The 18816-nt window shown below is 35.6% G+C and overlaps 1 protein-coding gene and 1 pseudogene across 4 annotated transcripts; both read left to right on the forward strand.

Moving 5' to 3' along the window:
• The first annotated feature begins 1407 nt into the window (after positions 1 to 1407).
• Positions 1408 to 15213, forward strand: LOC105055555 (alcohol dehydrogenase 1-like; annotated as a pseudogene).
• A 252-nt stretch (positions 15214 to 15465) lies between these two features.
• LOC105055556 (uncharacterized) lies at positions 15466 to 17576 on the forward strand. 4 transcript variants are annotated; one of them, XR_012135833.1, is made up of 6 exons: positions 15466 to 15777; positions 16259 to 16441; positions 16600 to 16789; positions 16873 to 16938; positions 17020 to 17089; positions 17182 to 17226. XR_012135833.1 is itself a non-coding variant. In XM_029267719.2 (6 exons), the coding sequence occupies exons 1-6, from the start codon at positions 15469 to 15471 to the stop codon at positions 17415 to 17417; spliced, it is 753 nt and encodes a 250-aa protein (XP_029123552.1). In that variant the 5' UTR covers positions 15466 to 15468; the 3' UTR covers positions 17418 to 17576. The 4 variants fall into 4 exon arrangements, 3 of the variants coding, with proteins under 3 accessions (XP_029123552.1, XP_010935695.1, XP_073102762.1); XM_029267719.2 differs by lacking the exon at positions 16600 to 16789 and adding an exon at positions 17365 to 17576 and having other exon boundaries at positions 17182 to 17253; XM_010937393.4 differs by lacking the exons at positions 16600 to 16789; positions 16873 to 16938 and adding an exon at positions 17365 to 17576 and having other exon boundaries at positions 17182 to 17253.
• The last annotated feature ends 1240 nt before the right edge of the window (positions 17577 to 18816 follow it).

Below are 18816 nucleotides of genomic sequence, written 5' to 3' on the forward strand. Positions count from 1 at the left end.
CAATAAAATTCTTTGATTGGGTCCTAATGTTGGATCTAGATCCAACCCTATAGAAGATTGAGTTGGATCCATGGTCAAAATTTTTGACCTAATAGGTCATTCGGATTTGATCGAGTCTATACATAATCTAACCCTAATTTGAAAAATTTGGATTTAGATCAGGTTTAAATCAAATATAGCCAATTATTATTAACCACACAAAATAGATAATAAACAATATTGTTTTCCAAATAAATTAGAATATAAAAATAATTTTGAACCTATATTTATATTAAAAATATTGCTCATATAAATTTTAAATTATAGCTTAGAGGCTTAAATGGATTTGAATTTTTACGTATATCGAGTTGAGTCAGATTGGATCTAAATTGAATAAACCTAAATCTGATTTGTAAAATAGAGTTGATCAAATTTTAGAACTTGATTTGACCTCATAGGTCCTTTAAAATATGAAGGATCAAGTCTAGATGAGTCGGATCAAGTTAGATCATGAATCAACCCGATCTATTTATAATCTTATTTATAGGGATACTTAAAAATATCGTTAATAGCCATTTATGTTGTAACTAGTAAAATTTTCTTAATAAAAAGACTTTGAAAGGAAAATCCTTTTGGGAATTTCAAACCAACGACTGATCTTCGTTCGGTTGTCGATTTGTGCATGACCGAGAGCAAGATGGATTAACATGTATGTTTGTCTTAATTGATATGAGAAAAAGGGAAAATTTGGAAGGATTCAAGATTTTTCGAGATCATGTTTGGTATTTTTGAATGGACATCGATGTCAATATCTTGACATATGATTTTGAATTAAAAAATTATATTAAATATCAATTTTAAAACTTTTAGTTAAAATTATATTTAGGAAAAAAACGCGGCCAGCGGACGTTCTACATCCTGCATGCCGCTCTAGTCTACTTACTACATAAAAACATCACAATTTTTCTTCATGCGTGATATATCTATATGATATCAAAATTTATTATTATAAAAAGATAATGAAATATCTAAATAAAAATTTGTATGCAATTTTTTCACGATTTTGGATACTACTATAAGGAACAAGAAGGTGAAATTAAATTAGCACATAGTAGAGCTGTTAAAGCCATGAATTAAATGAAAAGAAAAGAAAAGAAAGACTGATCACGCATGAAGAAATGGTGGACCGAGAGAGAGAACTGATAGCAAGCGGTGGACCGATAGAAGAAACTGATAAACTTGTAACCTGTGTGTCTTCTTCCCAAGGCAGCGCACGCAGGTGTAAGATTAATTGCGTCCATCCTCATCTCTCACCGAGGAACGCGTGGCGCATCCTCTCATGTTTATGGCCACGTGCAGCGGAACTGAGTGATACGCGCGTAACGCCACCTCACAACCAAAATAAAAAAAAAAGTCCCCCCTCCCCAACCTTTTTGGGCACCATCACCCCCACTCTGCTCTTGTTCTTCTTCTTCTTCTTCTTCTCATCACCTCATCATCATCATCATCGATCTTCTTCTTCTTCCTAAATTTTATCTTTTCTTCATCATCCGACACCATGGCGTCCAGCACTACTGCTGGTCATGTTGTGTCTTGCAAGGGTAATTAGCCACCGATCAGTTTCTTTCCTAGTTCGTTTGATGTCCAACTTCTTTGATTTATCCATCTCCGGCTCATAAGTAGAGTGTTTTCTGGAGACAGCTGCAGTGGCGTGGGAGGAAGGGAAGCCACTAGCGATAGAGCAGGTGGAGGTGGCGCCACCAAAAGCCATGGAGGTCAGAATCAACATCAAGTACACCTCCCTCTGCCACACTGATGTCTACTTCTGGGAGGCCAAGGCATGCTCACTCTTCGCTCTCTCTCTCTCTCTCTGATACCTTCTGCCTTGTACAGCACATGGCAGTATTTTCCGGTAATAATATCACCTCATATTTCTTCATATCAGAAAAAGACCTGCTCCATTTGCTACCTGCATGTGTCCGCACTTAGATCGATGAACCAGTAACAAAAGTTATTAGTACTTATATAAATGACAAACGGGAAATGCTTAGATTTGTCTAAGAGGAAAGCAGACGGGCCAAAGATATATATATATATATATATATATATATATATAGAGAGAGAGAGAGAGAGAGAGAGAGAGAGGGGGGGGGATGAGAGAAATGAGGACCTAATAATAATCTTTGAATCTACGTGTTTAGATAAGCATCGCATGTGTTAAAAAAAAAAAAAAAAAGAATGAATAAATTTTAAAGATATTTGAATAGTTTAGATAATCGCGGTACTCATCTGAACCGTTGATATGGATCCAAGATTATTATTATGTCCTTTCATCTTTAATCTCTCATATTAAATCATTCCTCTCACTCGATACGTTTCCTCTATATATATATATCTTGATTTAGTTTGATTAAAGGAAAGAAATTTGGCCGTTGATAAAACTACTAGAAACTGCATGAAGATTCACAGGACCCTCGATGAAGGCCTCTTTGCTTTGGTTGTATTAATCCGCTTGTAAAAATTAAAAACTAAATCCTCACCGAGAAACTCTGGAGTTAAGAATCTGCTCTCAAGATTGCTTTTTATAAGTCAAATATGATGGCAAAAATTACATGCGCGTGTTCTGATTACATGCTAGTACTTATTGCATAAGCCTTGTACTTCTAGAACAATTAATTACACCATCCCAAATGTTACATGACCTTATAGTATACCTTCTATTCACTTCGTCTACCATGTGTTGATGACGGTGCCATTTTGATTCTCTTGAATGTTAATGATGGCATGTCTTTGTGGCGATTCATTTGGATAGAACTATACATTATTAATAATCAAGTCTCAGCCCAATAATTGAGTGATCTGTCCTCTGGGCTTGCTGGAAGGAGAGGAAGGATAGATTGTTCCTCAACAAGACTGCGTCAGAAAAAACTGCCCAGGTGTTATTAATCACCGGTCTGTGCTATGCAATCAAGAGAGCCCTCAAATTAGCTCAACATGATTTTACCTCTTGTGGGTTTTATCATTGCTTGATATAAGTTTTATTTTCTTAATAAATTTTGGGTGGTATTAAACCTCCCTTTCGATCAGGAATGGAAAAGAAGCACAATGACAGTAACACCTCCAATTATTATCGTCCATAACATTTTTTTATCATGAAATGTTCAATGATTTCATATCCTTAAATTCTTCTTCGTTCTAATTTAATTGAATGACTTTTCAGGGTCAACATCCATTATTTCTTCGCATTTTCGGCCATGAAGCAGCAGGGTAGGTCCTGTTCCGCTCACAGATCTTGCCATTTTTATGTTTCTCTCGAAAACAATCTGTTGTCGTTCATAATTTTTGGGCACATAAAATGTGGTTGGCAGGATCGTCGAGAGCATCGGCGAAGGTGTGACAGACCTTCAAGTGGGAGACCATGTACTTCCTGTGTTCACAGGAGAATGCAAGGAGTGTGCGCACTGCAAGTCTGAGGAGAGCAACATGTGTGACGTGCTAAGGCTTAATACAGAACGAGGTGTCATGCTTAGTGATGGGAAAACACGCTTCTCTAAACAGGGACTCCCATCTATCACATCCACCTTCAGTGAATACACGGTCATCCGCTCTGGCTTGTGTTGCCAAGATCGATCCATCTGCACCTCTTGACGAGGTCTGTGTTCTCAGTTGTGGCACATCAACAGGTGGTACCTCTGTGCCTTAATTTTGTCGGTACGTTCGTCCGTGGACTTTGTTGATAACACTTCTACTCAGGAATATCGATTCTTTTTGATATGTGGAGATCGAATTATATATCATTTTTTATGAGAAGGGAGGCTTGGCCACACTAAATTTTATTGAAACTGAAATATTTACAATGATAAAGCTGATAAGAGGAAGAAGATGAAGAGAATATGCAGATTCCTATTAGGTATCAGAAAACAAAAGGAGATTGGATATATAGGCAGCTGAAACTTGCATCATTAATTGCTCAACATGCAGGATGTCTAACATCAGTTGTTTTGAACATGTGAAGGATAATTCACACCAGTGTAACATGATTAAGCTGTGGTCATAAAGTAGCATATACGATGTACTCAACAACAAATAGGAATACGAAACCAAACATCTCTGATTTTTAAAAAATCAGTCTGTCTTGAAACTAGTGTTTTTGTATGGTTAAATGCTGGCATCAATATTTTCTCATGCTGCTCAGGTCTGGGAGCCACATTGAACGTTGCTAAACCGAAAAGGGGCTCATCAGTTGCCGTATTTGGGTTGGGAGCTGTAGGCCTTGCGGTAGGTGGCTTACAGCAGAATTTATAATCTTCATGTGTGCAGTGCATACCTCGGTTAGTTCTCAGATGTCATCATCTTATTTGGCTTTGTAGGCTGCTGAAGGTGCAAGGATTGCCGGGGCATCCCGAATTATTGGGGTTGATATAAATCCCAACAGATTTGAGGAAGGTATATTGAAATCCTCCCTGATTTTTAAATGCTTGAAAGTTATTGTTTTGGCTCTGGGTGCTGGCACGTTATTTTGTTGCTGTGTCCATCAATTCATGTTACCAAGTGTGTTTTCGTTCTGCTTGTCTGTGCAGCTAGGAAGTTTCGTGTTAATGAGTTCATAAATCCCAAGGACCATGACAAGCCAGTGCAGCAGGTCCGTTTTTGTTACACACACACACACACACACACACACACACACACACACATATATATATATATATATATGATATTAGTTCATGAATAGCTTATGCACCAACTAAAACAATTCCTATGATCTTTCACAGGTGATTGTAGAAATGACTGATGGCGGAGTTGATAGGAGTGTGGAGTGCACTTTAATGCCATGATATCTGCTTTTGAATGTGTTCATGACGTATGCAATTTAACTGAGACTTTCTATCTCTTGGTCTATTGCTTCAAAGTGAACCCTTCTTTGAATGCTAATTTGATCTATGAGCGAACTTTCTACATAATGGTTTGCGGGGTTGGGGTGTTGCAGTACTGGTAGGAGTGCCCAGTAAAGATGCAGCATTCGTGACCAAGCCTACAAATTTCTTGGATGAGAGGACTCTGAAAGGAACATGCTTCGGGAATTACAAACCTCGGTCCGATCTCCCTGCAGTCGTCGACATGTACATGAAGAAGGTGGTTGTTTAGACTGCGCTGCTGCCTGTTATGCATACATATATGTATATGTATGCGTATGTGTGTGTATGTATGTATGTATGGCCAGATGACAAGATGTCATAATGCTCATGAACATTTGCTGCATGTGCAGGAATTGGAAGTGGAGAAGTTCATCACATACAGGATTCCATTCTCTGAAATTAACAAGGCGTTCGATTATTTGCTGAATGGTGAAAGCCTACGGTGCATTATTTGCATGGATGAATAGAGAAAAAGGGTATGCGGATATGACAGGTATATAGAACGTAGTTATGCTGGTTAAATGTAGCTAATGTCTGCAACCGTCCTGCTCTGTTAGTCTTGGAAGGGAAAAAAATGAACTGTGAGCAGTGTGAACTTTCTTGATCAATGTACATCTGTTAGCTTTGCTTTCCTGTTTCAATGACTTTTTCTGTCGAACTTACTGATGGGTTCGAATATGTAGATATATTCTTCTTCATTTTTTTCATATAGAACGGGATCTCAAATCATTAGATCAAGATAGCATAGATACTATAAGAAAATAGAATTTTTACGATGTAATTATTTATGATAAAAATATTTTTGTCGTAATTACAACTATTTGTGATGAAAGAATTTTACGTCATAAATAACTAACTATTTACAATGTAAAAATCTTTTCATCGTAAATAACATATTATTTACGATATATATAAAATTTTGCATTGTAAATAATCAATAAAAAATTTAATTTTTTTTAAAAAATAAATAATAGATAATTTACGATGAAAAATTTACATCGTAAACGTAAATAGTAAATTATTTACGATTCAAATTTTGTATCGTTAATAATCGATTAAAAATTAAAAAATTTTAAAATAAATAAATACTAGACCATTTATGATGAAAAATTTGAGTCGCAAACAAAGGTATTTGCGACGTACCAAAAATTTACGTCGTAAATATAAAATTATTGATGATGTAAAATTTATGTCATAAACAATCGATAAAAAATAAAAAATTTTAAAAATAAATAAATAGTAGATTGTTTGGGATGAAAAATTTACATTGCAACTAAATAATATTTGTGCCATAAATTTTATTTACATTGTAAATATAAACTTATTTACAATGCATATTTTTCATCGTAAATGAAGAAAAATTATTTTTTTTTTTTAAAAATAAATAACAGATTAGTTACAACTGAAAGTTTTCGTCGCAAATGAAGATATTTGCGATGCAACATAAATTTACGTTACGAATATTTAATTATTTATGATGTAAATTTTTTATCATAAATAATCATTAAAAAATTAATTTTTTTAAAAAAATAAATAGTAGAACTATATACGACAAAATTTGTGTCATGAACAAAGATATTTGCGATGAAAATTTAAGTTCTATCGTAAATATTACATTATTTATGACGTAAATTTTACATCAAAAATAATTAAAAAAATTAAAATTTTTTAAAAAATAAATAGCAGATTATTTGTGATAGAAAATTTATGTCACAAGTAATCATATTTGTGACTAAAAAAAATTATGTCGCAAATAGTATATTATTTATGATGAAATTTTGCATCGTAAATAATCGATGAAAAATCAAAAATTTTAAAAAAATAAATAGCAGATGATTTATGATGAAAATATTTTATAAATTAAAAAAATAATTCAAATACTTTATGATCGATTTTTTGGTCATAATTTTTTTAATATTTTATAACCAAAAAATCAGTCGTAAATATTTTTTACAATCGAATATAATTTTTTTTCAATTTTTTTGAATATGGTATAATTTTAGAATTTAAAGACTATCTTCATCGTTTATTATCTAAATAATTATTGTTAGAGTATTATTACAAAAGACCGCCTCGATCTGGTAGCCTTAGCTATGTTAATCAATAAAATTCGATTTCGATGGTCATGAATGATCGCATAATAATCTAATAGATAGAGTCCATCGATGGATCCAAAAATTTACAACGATAATCTCGATGACATTTGTAATACATTATCAAAAATTTACTTCAATCGAATATCATTATCATGGTCAATTTAAGATGAGATGATTTGGATCGTTAAATGAAAAATGAGTGATCAAAAAGCCAAATGACATCCGATTATAAGGTAATTTTTTAAATAAATGATCTTTACTACTATTTTAATCATCTATACGGTGGTGATCGTAAAAACCAAACAGTGCATATATGAACTATCCATGTTAAGTAGATCTTATAAAAGTACAAGTATAATTATTTCAGGACTTTAAAAATGAGTATCAAGAAACATAGAGTCTTGGATGGTTTATATACGTGTAGTTTGAATTTTATGATCACACCATACAAACGATCAAAGTAGTAGTAAAGATCATTTATCTACAAAAAATTATCTTATAATCGGACACCGTTTGATCTTTTGATCACTCATTTTTTATTTAACAGTTCAAATTATCCCATACTAAATTGACCATGATAATTATATCTGATTGAAGTAAAATTTTGATAGTATGCTAAAAATATCATTGAGATCATCGCTATAAATTTTCAGACCCATCGTTGATCTCTATCTATCAGATCATCATACGGTTGTTTGTGACCATCGAAATCGAATTTCATTGATTGATATAGTAGGGCTATCGGATGGAGACATCTTTTGTAACGATACTCTAACAATAATTATTTAGATAATATAAAATTTTTAAATTAGTTACAATAAAAATTTTAGTTACATTGTAAATATTAAATTATTTATGATGAAAAATTTTTATCGCAACTAATTGATAAAAAATTAATTTTTTAAAAAAATAAATAATTTGTGACGAAAAATTTACGTCACAAATAATTTAATATTTACAACATAAAAAAAATTTATATTGTAAATATTTGTATTTGTGATACAAAATTTTAGTCACAAATAATCTGTGAAAATTCAAAATTTTTTAAAAAAATAAATAACAGATTTTTGCAATGGAAAATAAGAGTCGCAACTAATTGGAATTATCGTTGTAATTTTTTTTGGAATTTGTTTGTTAAATTTTTTTAGAGTGAAAAATTTTTAGAGCAAAAATTTTTTTTGATGAAAATTATTAGCGATGAAAAATTTATTTACATCAGTAATAATAATTATTAGCAATGCATATTTTGTTTTCATCGTAAATTAAATTTTTTGAGAATTTTTTTAATTAAATTTTTTTAGAAACAAAAATTTTTAGAGAAAAATATTTAATAAAAATTATTAGTGATAAAAATTTTAGTTTCATCACTAATAATTATTTGTAGCGACGTAAATTTTTCATCGCTAATAATTATGTTGCTAAAAAATCTATAAAAATTCTAAGTCACTTTCTTGGTTCTTGTGGAACCCTCCCTGCTCTGTCTCCCTCCCCACTCTCTCGGCTCTCTCCCTCCCTCTTACCCATCGAAACCCTCTCGGGCTTCCTTATCGGAAAACGCTCCCCCTTTGCTGATGCTGTCGTCACCGACTTTTAAGATAAACAATTTTTTTTGGCTCTGCTGGAAAGAGAAGGACGGGGGGGTGCTCAGGCAGGAAGGAGTGGGAGGGGGGATGTTTAGCGAGGGTGGGTCATGTTGGGGCCGGAGGAGGGGGGTTTCATAAGGGCTGGAGGAGGGGGGGGCGGTTTCGTGGGGGACCATGGGTCGGCAGGTGCGGGGTGGAGGATGGGGATGGAGGGGCGGTTGTTCCTGCGGATGGCCTGTGGTGGTCGGGGGGTGGAGGATGCAGGGTGGAGAGGGGGGGTTTGTTCTCGCAGATGGCCTGCGGTGGCCGAGGGGTGGAGAAAGCGAGGGGGGGCAGAGGACGCGAGGGGGGGACGTGTATTCCCGCGGACGGCCAGCGGTGGCTGGGGGAGGGGGGTGGTGCTCCTGCGGACAGCCACAGGGGCCGAGAGGGGGGGTGGGGGGATGATTTATTAATAATTTATTAATAAAATAAAATAATTATTTTTAAAAAATTAATAATTTATTAATAAAAATAATAAATTTTTTATACATATAAATTGTTCGGTCTGGGATCCAAATCGGATCGACTTGGATCCTATTTGAGTCGGATCCGAATCGAGATCATATCCAGATTGACTCAGATCTGGTTCGAGATCTAGGTCGGGATCCGGTCCGAATTTGGATCGGGATTCGAGTTGGATCAAGGTGGGGATCCACACTTTATCAGTATAAATTTTGCATGAATATAATACCAAAATGAACCATATAATTTAGCAACTCAAGCGAAACAAATAATATATTTGAAGGATCTGAAGTATCGAGGTGATTAGCATGTCGTACAAAGAATAATACCTAGAGGCGTATATGACATACCAACCCGACTAGAGATGAACGAAAATTCAGATCTACATAAAGAGAAAGCTTTTTAAAAGAAAAAGCAAATATTGATCGAGCTCCTTATTGACGAAAAACTTGTGACAACTTCTTTGAATAGGCCTGATCTGCCGTCCTCCGAAGTTGAAGCTGATTTTGTATTTAATTTTGATGATTCGAAGGGTGACGATCGGTTCATAAATAATGATGAGATAAAAGACGATACATTAGTTAATTATTGTGATTTGGAGGAGGACCTACAAATCAAGAAGGATACGGATATTGATGAATAGATCTATATTCTTTATTGAATCTTCTCTTGAAATAATGGTATGCAATACAATTCTATTCATTAGCATTTATGTATTTTCACTATTATTATTCATTATTATATTTATTTATATATCAATTTAGTTATATGCATGGTTTAAGCATCGTAGATATGGCGTCAGGAGGGAGACGACCACATTGAGTTCCCAGCCTCCTCCTAAAGATGAGCCTTCCTCCATTTCCACTGTCGCACCATTGGAGCTACCAGAGGGTGCTGCAAAGGTAGATCCGAGTAGTATTTTAATATTTTTTATATAATAAAATTTAATTTTAATTATATCAGTTAGGTTTATAGATATCTATCATACAAATGATTTATTCATTATTATTTCAGACCATTCGATGCAGGTGGTGAGGTGAGGATGAGGTCCGTCGAAGAACCTCATCTTGGAGCGTTGGAGATGCAAGCACGAGGGACAGCATCTCCATATCGAGATTTCGTCCGGCTTTACCATGCCTATTAGGGGATGGTGTGAGCCATGATAGACTGAGCTGGGCATCATATGCCACAGTTATGCCCCTGTGACGCTTTCTGATTAGCGTCATGTTACACCAGCTCAGAGAAAGGTCTTCTATAGTCGCTTATAGGTAAAATAATATTTAATAAAATATTTAATTAGCACTATATTTTTATAAAATTTATTTTTGACAGGCTATATTTGATATTGTTGATTTTGAGCACGATTACGTGCGGCAAGCTGTGGATGATCATCTATGCTCGTATATCAAAAATTATCAGCATCGCATTCATCACCACTGGTACACTGTAGTGCAAGATTAGAAGGTGGAGACAGTGCGGCAGTGGTTATATGACAGTATTAGTATCGAGGACTGGGCTATCATATGCCGCAGATATGAGGATTTGGCATATCAAGTTAAGCATCTAATTTTTTTTAGAGTTTAATAATTGAATTATTTTTTCTTAAATTTAGTTAGTTACTTACTTATTTGACTGTTAATGGTACAGGATCGATATGCTCGAAATACCGCCAATCGGATGAGATAGACCGTCTCGCACTGTGGGGGTTCGAGGCCGTTCGTTTGTCATATAGAATAGATGATAAGTAATTTTTATTTAGTATATTTTAACTTTTTAACTATTTAAAATTTTTTTAAATAATTATTCTCAAATTACAGAGAGATGTAGAGAGTGGTGAGCTTCCTAGTAGGATCAAGATCTATCAATAGACCCACCAATGATGGTCAGAAGAGTGGACGGTGGGGAGCCATGAGCTTTATGTAAGTTTTTTCAATTATTTTTCATTAACATTTTGATTTTCAGTATAAACTTAGAATAGCTATAACTTTAATTTTTAAGATCGTATGATACAGATGAGAATCCAGCCTATCCTTGAGGGCTCGATCACACCCACAAATGAGAAGATTTGTGATCAGATGCTTGGTACGACATCTTGTTATATTAGAGGGTTAGGGTATGGGATTAGAGCTCCCCTATCTTCATGGTCGTCTAGGGCTGACATCCATACTACCTGCGATGTTCGATTGGTGGAGGTATAGAGATAGACTACTGAGGATCGACAGCGAACTGATGAGTTGCTGCATGCATCAATTCCTAACAGTTATTTCAGACACAAATGATGGAGTGGATGATGCAGATGGAGCAGATGAGACAACAGCAGGCTGGTCCATCATGCTCCACCCATTATCCTTCTTCAGATGCTGATGCTAGATGGCCAGCGGCTTGTTTTTATATTTTTATATTTTTATTTTGAACTTTTATAATTATTAAATTTATTTTTTTATAATTATATTTTAATATAATGAAATGTTCAAATTTATTTATGGGTTTATTGTGTAAATTTTTTATTTCAATTTTATAGATTATAAATATAAAATATTAAAAATATATATTTAAAAAATATATATTTATAAATTATTTTTAAAAAAAATATTATATTTTAATTAGTAATGAAATTATTTATGATGAAATATCCATCGCAAATATAATCATTTGCGACATATGATTTACGTCACAAATAATATATTTTTTAAATATAAAAATATTTTTTAAAGTTATTTGCAACAAAAAATTTTTATTAGAAATATTTTTTTTTACAATGAAAATATTTATGATGCAAATATTTCATCATAAAAAATTAATTAATTTTATTTTTTTTAAAATATTAAATTTATTTATTAAATTATTTATGACAAAAAGTTTTATCATAAATAATTTTATTTACGATGAAAACCATCTATTTGTGATAAAATTTTTTTCATCACAAATAATTTAAGAAAAATAAAATATTTTAAAATATAAATTTTATGTCATAAAAAATATATTATTAGTGATGAATTTTTTTTTCATCGTAAAATATTATCTACGATTCTATTTTTAGCAACTAAATATTAACGATAAAATTTACATTACAAATAAATATTTATGATAAAAAATTAATATTTATAATATTTTTTTTTGTATCATAAATATTTTTTTTCTGCCGTAGTGAGAACAGTTGAAAGAGTGTTGTGCTAGTGTATCAGACATGCCAGGAGAATGACAAAAAGTAAATAATAAATAGGGAAAGTAATCATTTTAAGTCCGAAGAGCAGTGAAGTCCGCTTTGAATTAATTTCTTAAAATATGCAAATAAAACACATAACAAAGTATATCAATGACAAGGATTAAGGATGTAGATGATTGACGCAAAAAAGGTAACAAAAGGAAATCTATAGTTAGGTGCGTGGAGGAAAATTTTGTTAAGGCTGGGCATAAAAAATAATGTACTTTGAAAGAGAGCATTGACAAACGAAAACAAAGAACAACAATCAAAATCAAGCTGACTTTGTGATATGGAGGGTTTTTAATCATGAAACTATATGGCTAAGACCATAGGGAGAAAAAAAAATTAACAAATGATTAATAGAAAAAAAACAATATTAAGCTGCATTTTTTTATGTAACTATATATAATTAATTTTGAGATATTTTAAAATATTCATCATACCACATAACAAATAGTTATTCAGTCAAATCACTGTAGTACTATTTATGAAATTTAAGTTAAATATTTTGGCCAAAAAAAGATATGTAAATAAAACAACTTATTCATTTTATGCAAAATGAAAAAATAAAGAGTGATCCCATTGCTGGCCAAATAGGCATAAAAAATATTGGAGACCTCAGATAGACTTGACAATGTAGTAGCTTTGTGGAAGAATCCAGTAGAAATGGCAAAATCGATCCGATCTGATGGATATGCACCCTACCCAAACCCGATCAAATCCAAAAAATAGAGTTTGACTGGATTTGAGTACGGATTTGGGTAAAATTCATGCGTAGGATATGGGTAGTACTGTTTTCTACTTAAATTCGAATCCGATCCAAACCTACGGGTATGGGTAATATCCGAACCCATACCCAAATATATATGTTTATAATTTTGTTTTGATAATTTTATTTTGGTTGATAATATGCATAAAATTATTTTGGTTATTTATATATTCTATGTTGAATTGTAATTCTGTTTCTATGTTTGATTTCTATAAATTTGAATTTAAAAATTATGTTCTATATTAAATTGATAAATTTATTTTGATTGATAATATGTATAAAATTATTTTGGTTGTTTATTTTTTTTTGGTATGGAATAGGTATGGGATGGATATGAATTGGATATGGGAAAATGAGTTACCCATGGATATCTTTGAACCCATTGGGTATGAGGATGAGTATCTCTTTTTCTATCCGATCGGGTATCGAATAGGATTTGGATATAAGATATTAAGTTCGGATTTGGAGATGAGTAGTACAATACCCAACCCAAATTTTATCTATTGCCATTTCTAGAATCAAGTTATCTCTGCCTACTATTTGAGATGTAGGTTTAGCATAAGGGTTAGGCAAAGACCTTCCAAAGCTTCCTCCATTTGTAAGGACCTCGATGCATTTTGGTGTTGTACTTTTTTGAAGTCGGTAATGGTGACCGGATTAGATTTTGAGAGAATTTTTTGTTAAGTTCTATTCCCTTCGCTTCCCCCTTTGAGTCCTTTTATTCTCATGTAGTTAAGCATGACACACCTGTTAATATTTTTCGGTGCCAAAGAACACGGAGTTGGACTATTAGAGTGTATGGCCCTTTTTTCTTGGCAAATGATGAGCAGTTGAGACAACTCCGATTTGAAAACCTAATAGTCATGGCCCATTCGATGTAACTTCATACTACTAGTCCTCAACAACAGAGGTCTAATATATAGTTTAATTATCACTTAGTCAGATTTAATTTTTTAGATTAGCCAAATATACTGAATCAATTACGGTGAGCTTAATTAATTAAAAAGATCTATTCTTAATAAAATTTGTACTGAAAGTTTGATTTTAATTAAAAGTAAGTCTTCTGATAGGATAAGACAAGTGCAGGTATAAATAGAAGTGCCCTGATCATCTTCTCTAACTCTCAAAAAGATGTGAACGATTTCCATCAATCGCCTACGTTAAAGAGGGATGAGGAGAGAGAAGATCAGACACCCCACGTGGAAAGATCAGACGTCATATAGGCTATGTGACCGTTGCATTGGATAAATGATGGTGCAAGATATGATTTATTTATGATTTGATTTTTGTATAAATATAAGAGCATGATCCAAATATAACAGAAATTAAAATTATCTAACAAGAAAAAGTTAAGGTGTTCATGTGGTTGGCTTTGAAAAATAATTCATATACAAATGAAGTTTTAGCAATGAAAGATGGAGAGTCAATTTGGTTTGTCCCTTATGTCATCCCATATTTTTATCACATGCATCTTTCTAAAGAGGAGGGAAGGTGTGAGCAAGCTATGGAAAAGGCTAGGATCTAGTTATGACATCAATGTGGCACATATGGCGGAAAAGAAATGTAGGGATCTTTTAAAGCAAAAGACATTGGTTTCATCTATTTCTTATAAGATCATACACTCCTTTTCTTTATAGGGCAACTTATGTGCCGGAAAAGCTTTGGATGGTCACAGAGCTATTGCTGTTAGACTTTCTTCTCTTTCTATGTAATCTTACTCCTCTGTAAACTCCTCTGTAATCTTTTCTTTTCATAAAATTCTGAAGGAAATTTCTCACTTTCTCCATATTTACTCAAAAAAAAAAAAGGAAAAAATGATGAGGTCCTTAGTTTCCAGTATTTCAAACCCATTCTCGTCAAACTATAGAATTGGGAAGGATATGCATCATGTACTTTTCATGGGTTGTCGAGTTTTCTACACACATTTTTTTTTTTCCCAATTTCAAAACACTAAATCCAAAAATGGAGCTGCCCATGAAAGCTCCACATGGACACCTAAACACAGTTTGAAAAGGAAAATTCCCCAGAAATCAGATCGAGAGCATGGACAGTGGAGGAAAACAAAGACATCAGATCAATGTGGACCCCCACCTTATCCTCTCCCTTTGTGGACCCTCCGAAGAATTAACATGCCCAATCAGAAACTGCCACGTTCGAGCCAGAATCGGAGAACCAAGACACAATGCGGCCCAACATGGATCCCAAGTCCTGACTGATGGAACCAGTCAAGATCAAAATCCTTCCAGTTAGTCGAGGACAACATCGGTGGGACCAAACCATCTCCTCTTGCATCGAGCTTCTGTAAACGTTGCCGAAGAGAACCACCAAATCTAGTGGGTCCTTCGTCCCATAAAATCCACCCCCCCTCCATTAGTGCTGCCAGGCGGAGTTTTGAGTGCCGATCGAAGTGATCACAATGGTTTGTAGCTCCATCCAAGGTGGCCTTCTTCTCCCTCTCCACTCCGGTTGTGCAAAAGGCTTCACCTCCCGGACCACCTCCATCTTTGAGCACAACGCTGCCGGTCTTGCTACCTCATATGGTGAAAGAAGCGGCAGCGGCAGAGGATGCTTAAAGAGCCGGGCTTCGACTGGAGACCTCCGGCCGGAGCTGGATGAGAACCCGGAGCGAATCATATCTGGAGAATGGCCTGACAACTTCTCCCTCCTCGTCTATGATGACTTCCGTGCTTATCTCGACTCTCAAGCAATTACTCACAAACGCAAGGTCTTAATTTCCATCCTTCCCACACTTTTTACAGGAGCCGTTTGGTCGTCTAAGTTTTATGGATCCTTTGCGGTTAAATGGGCTGCAACGTTCGTGGACCGCCATCAGATGATGCATGGCCATCAAATAATATATGATACCGTTGATGCTCCTGTTGCACCTTTTTGATGGCCGTTTATCTTCCGATGAAAACATTTTGTGGTGCGGGGGCTGCATCGTAGATTCTAGTACCATGGGATCAAATTTATACAAGCTTAAAGTGAATGATTTTTATTTTTATTTTTTTTACAACAAAGGCTTTTATTGGGCTTCTTCTTCTTTCATAAAATCTAATTTGGACATTAATTGGAGGGAGGAAGCCTGCTTGGCTTTGAAGAAGACCAGATTTTGGTTGTTATCTTTTTCAATATATAAATTAGCTCAATGAAGAGTTCGGTTCTTCTCTTTGCTCTGATTGGATTTTGATTTTCTGGGGTGGCAGTTGTGGCCATCCTCGCTTCTTGGGGAAGTCATGTCCACGCCGTTACGGGTGGCGATGGCTGACCAGATGCTGGAAGAGATAGACCACCATTTTGAGCTCGTCTCGGGGCTTCCGGTGGTCGACAGTGAGCTCAGATGTGTTGGGATGGTTTCCAAGAATGACAGGGCCAGAGCTTCAAATGGGGTGAGTTGGATCTTCATTATTTTCTCTGCCGTGGAGTATGCATGGTTATATCGCTGTAGATTAGTAGTTTGCTTTCAGATTCATCTTTGGACAATTTCTGCATGGAGATCTGAAAGCTATTCACTTTTAAAACTGTGAAGAAGTTCTTTCTTGATCAGATCGGAGACAAACCAATACTATCTAAAGGAAATTACATATATATCCTTCCAAACCAGCTGGTTATTAACCTCTTTGGCAAGTTGTCCGAAACGATGAAAATTTCAATCCAATTAGCGAGGCATCTATTTGGGGATTATACCAATTTGATGCGGGTTATGGCAAATTCACAAATAAAGCAAATCCTGCATGGTGGGCAAGCTGTTTCACCAAATTTTGGTTGTCTTATGCAATCTTGATGCGTTACTATTATATGCTCGTCATTTTCGTTGTAGAAGTTGCTGCCTGTATCTTTCCAAAAGCATCTGATTAGTTTTGAGTTTAAACTTATGAGGAGCCTGGTCAGTGTGTAGATTGGAGTACGTATGCAAGAAATTACTCTTTATGCTAAATTTTCTAATATTGTGATATTGGTTACACAGCTAAAGACGAAGGTTGGTGAAGTCATGTCATCACCTGCCATTACGTTGTCACCTCGTAAGACAGTCAAGGGTAATGCTTCACATAAATCTGGAGTCTCCAATTGATCAACTTGACGATCCAAAATTAAGAAGATGGTCATTATTTGTCACTTAATAATGCAGATGCTGCAGCCTTAATGCTTAGAATGAAGATCCACAGGATACCAATCCTAAATGAGGAAGGACAGGTGATAGGTGAGATTCGTTCATACTGATGGAAACCAAATCTTGCAATTTTCTCCCTCGCGTTGAAAAGCATTTGAATATGGTTAATAGATTAGCTTAACTGCTTAAATATGTTTACAGGAATGGTTACCCGTAGCGATGTATTCCAAGCGCTAGAAGCTGTGGAAGTTTAGCTCGCAACCTCGTTCATGGTGATCACTCTGCATGCACATGTACATACACTTAAATAAAGTCATGAATCTGTAAATTTGAGTTGTATATCGCACTGTTTCTTCTGTTATAGAAGTGTACCTATGTTAGACATCTAATTGGAACTGGGTGTTGAAAGCTGATGTGTACCAGCTGTGAACCTATTGGGGATGTCTGGCTAGAATACCACTATAGGATCTTTTCGATACTACTCATATTACAGCAGGAAAAAAGAAGAAATAAAGCAGGAACACACAATCGGGTACGTGGAACAGTCCAAGTGCTACCTCCACAGGGCATGCAAGCTTCACTAGGAGAAAGAAACAATACAAGAGGAGAACACCTACTCTCAACTCTCTATATACACATCTCTCTCAACTAGAAGCTATCCTCACAAAAGCTCTCTCAAAAGTCTCCCCAAGAGACTCTCTCACAGGCCTGCCAGTATCAAAATCCTCGATGCCCCTAGACGCTTTCTGTGGAGCGAACTGCTACATCGTGCCTCTCTGCAGCTACTCTGTCTGATGCTCTACTAGGCTCTCCCTGTATTTGCTCTGCCTGCTGCGTACACTCAGCGCTCTGCCAGACTCCTCTCGGCGGCTGCACGAGCCTCCCATGCATTGATGCCTCTGCTGATAGCCAGACTCCTCACGGCTGCACACAGCATCTTCTCATGGTTCTGTTGTTTCGCCCACAGGACCTCGACCCTAAAACTCAGCTCATATCGGAATTAGACTCTTGTTAGGATATCTGTAGCTTCTCTACCATCTGATAGAGCCTCAGATCGAAAACTGACCGTTGGATCGCACCCCATCGTGACCCTACTCGTCTCTGATCTCCTTTGATCCATCCGATCATGGCCGCGAGCACCCGCAGCCACACTATCGCACATCCGATCCATGAAATAGCCTATGAGACATGAGAAACCACCTTGAAATGTTGCCGGTCCACCATAGACCATGCGAAACCAGGGGTGACATGGTTGCTGGTCCACGCACCGTGCGTGGACCACATGAACATGGGCAACGCCCCGCGCATGCCTGCTGGGCTGACCTGTGCATCCTGCCCATGCGCTCTTGCATGCTGGGCCGCACGCCCGTTGGGCCTCAAGCCCATGTGTGGCTGGCCCTCGCGTCTGTGGGCTCGCATGCCCTATGAGCCCGTCTGCCATCTGTGGGCCCTACCAGCTCATCTCCTCATCTTCTTTCGTACGTATCTTTTCCATCTGAACTCCGTTTGGACTGTTCTTGTACTCATTAGATTTCATTCGTCGTTCTGACCTCATTGTGGGCTCCTTGTAGATCAAATCTTGAGACGTATTTTCTAACAATCTCCATCTCGACTCGATATTCGGCCTCTACCTGACTTTGAGAGCTTTTGGAT

Source organism: Elaeis guineensis, chromosome 12 (assembly GCF_000442705.2).
Source record: "Elaeis guineensis isolate ETL-2024a chromosome 12, EG11, whole genome shotgun sequence".
Classification (NCBI taxonomy): Eukaryota; Viridiplantae; Streptophyta; class Magnoliopsida; order Arecales; family Arecaceae; genus Elaeis; species Elaeis guineensis.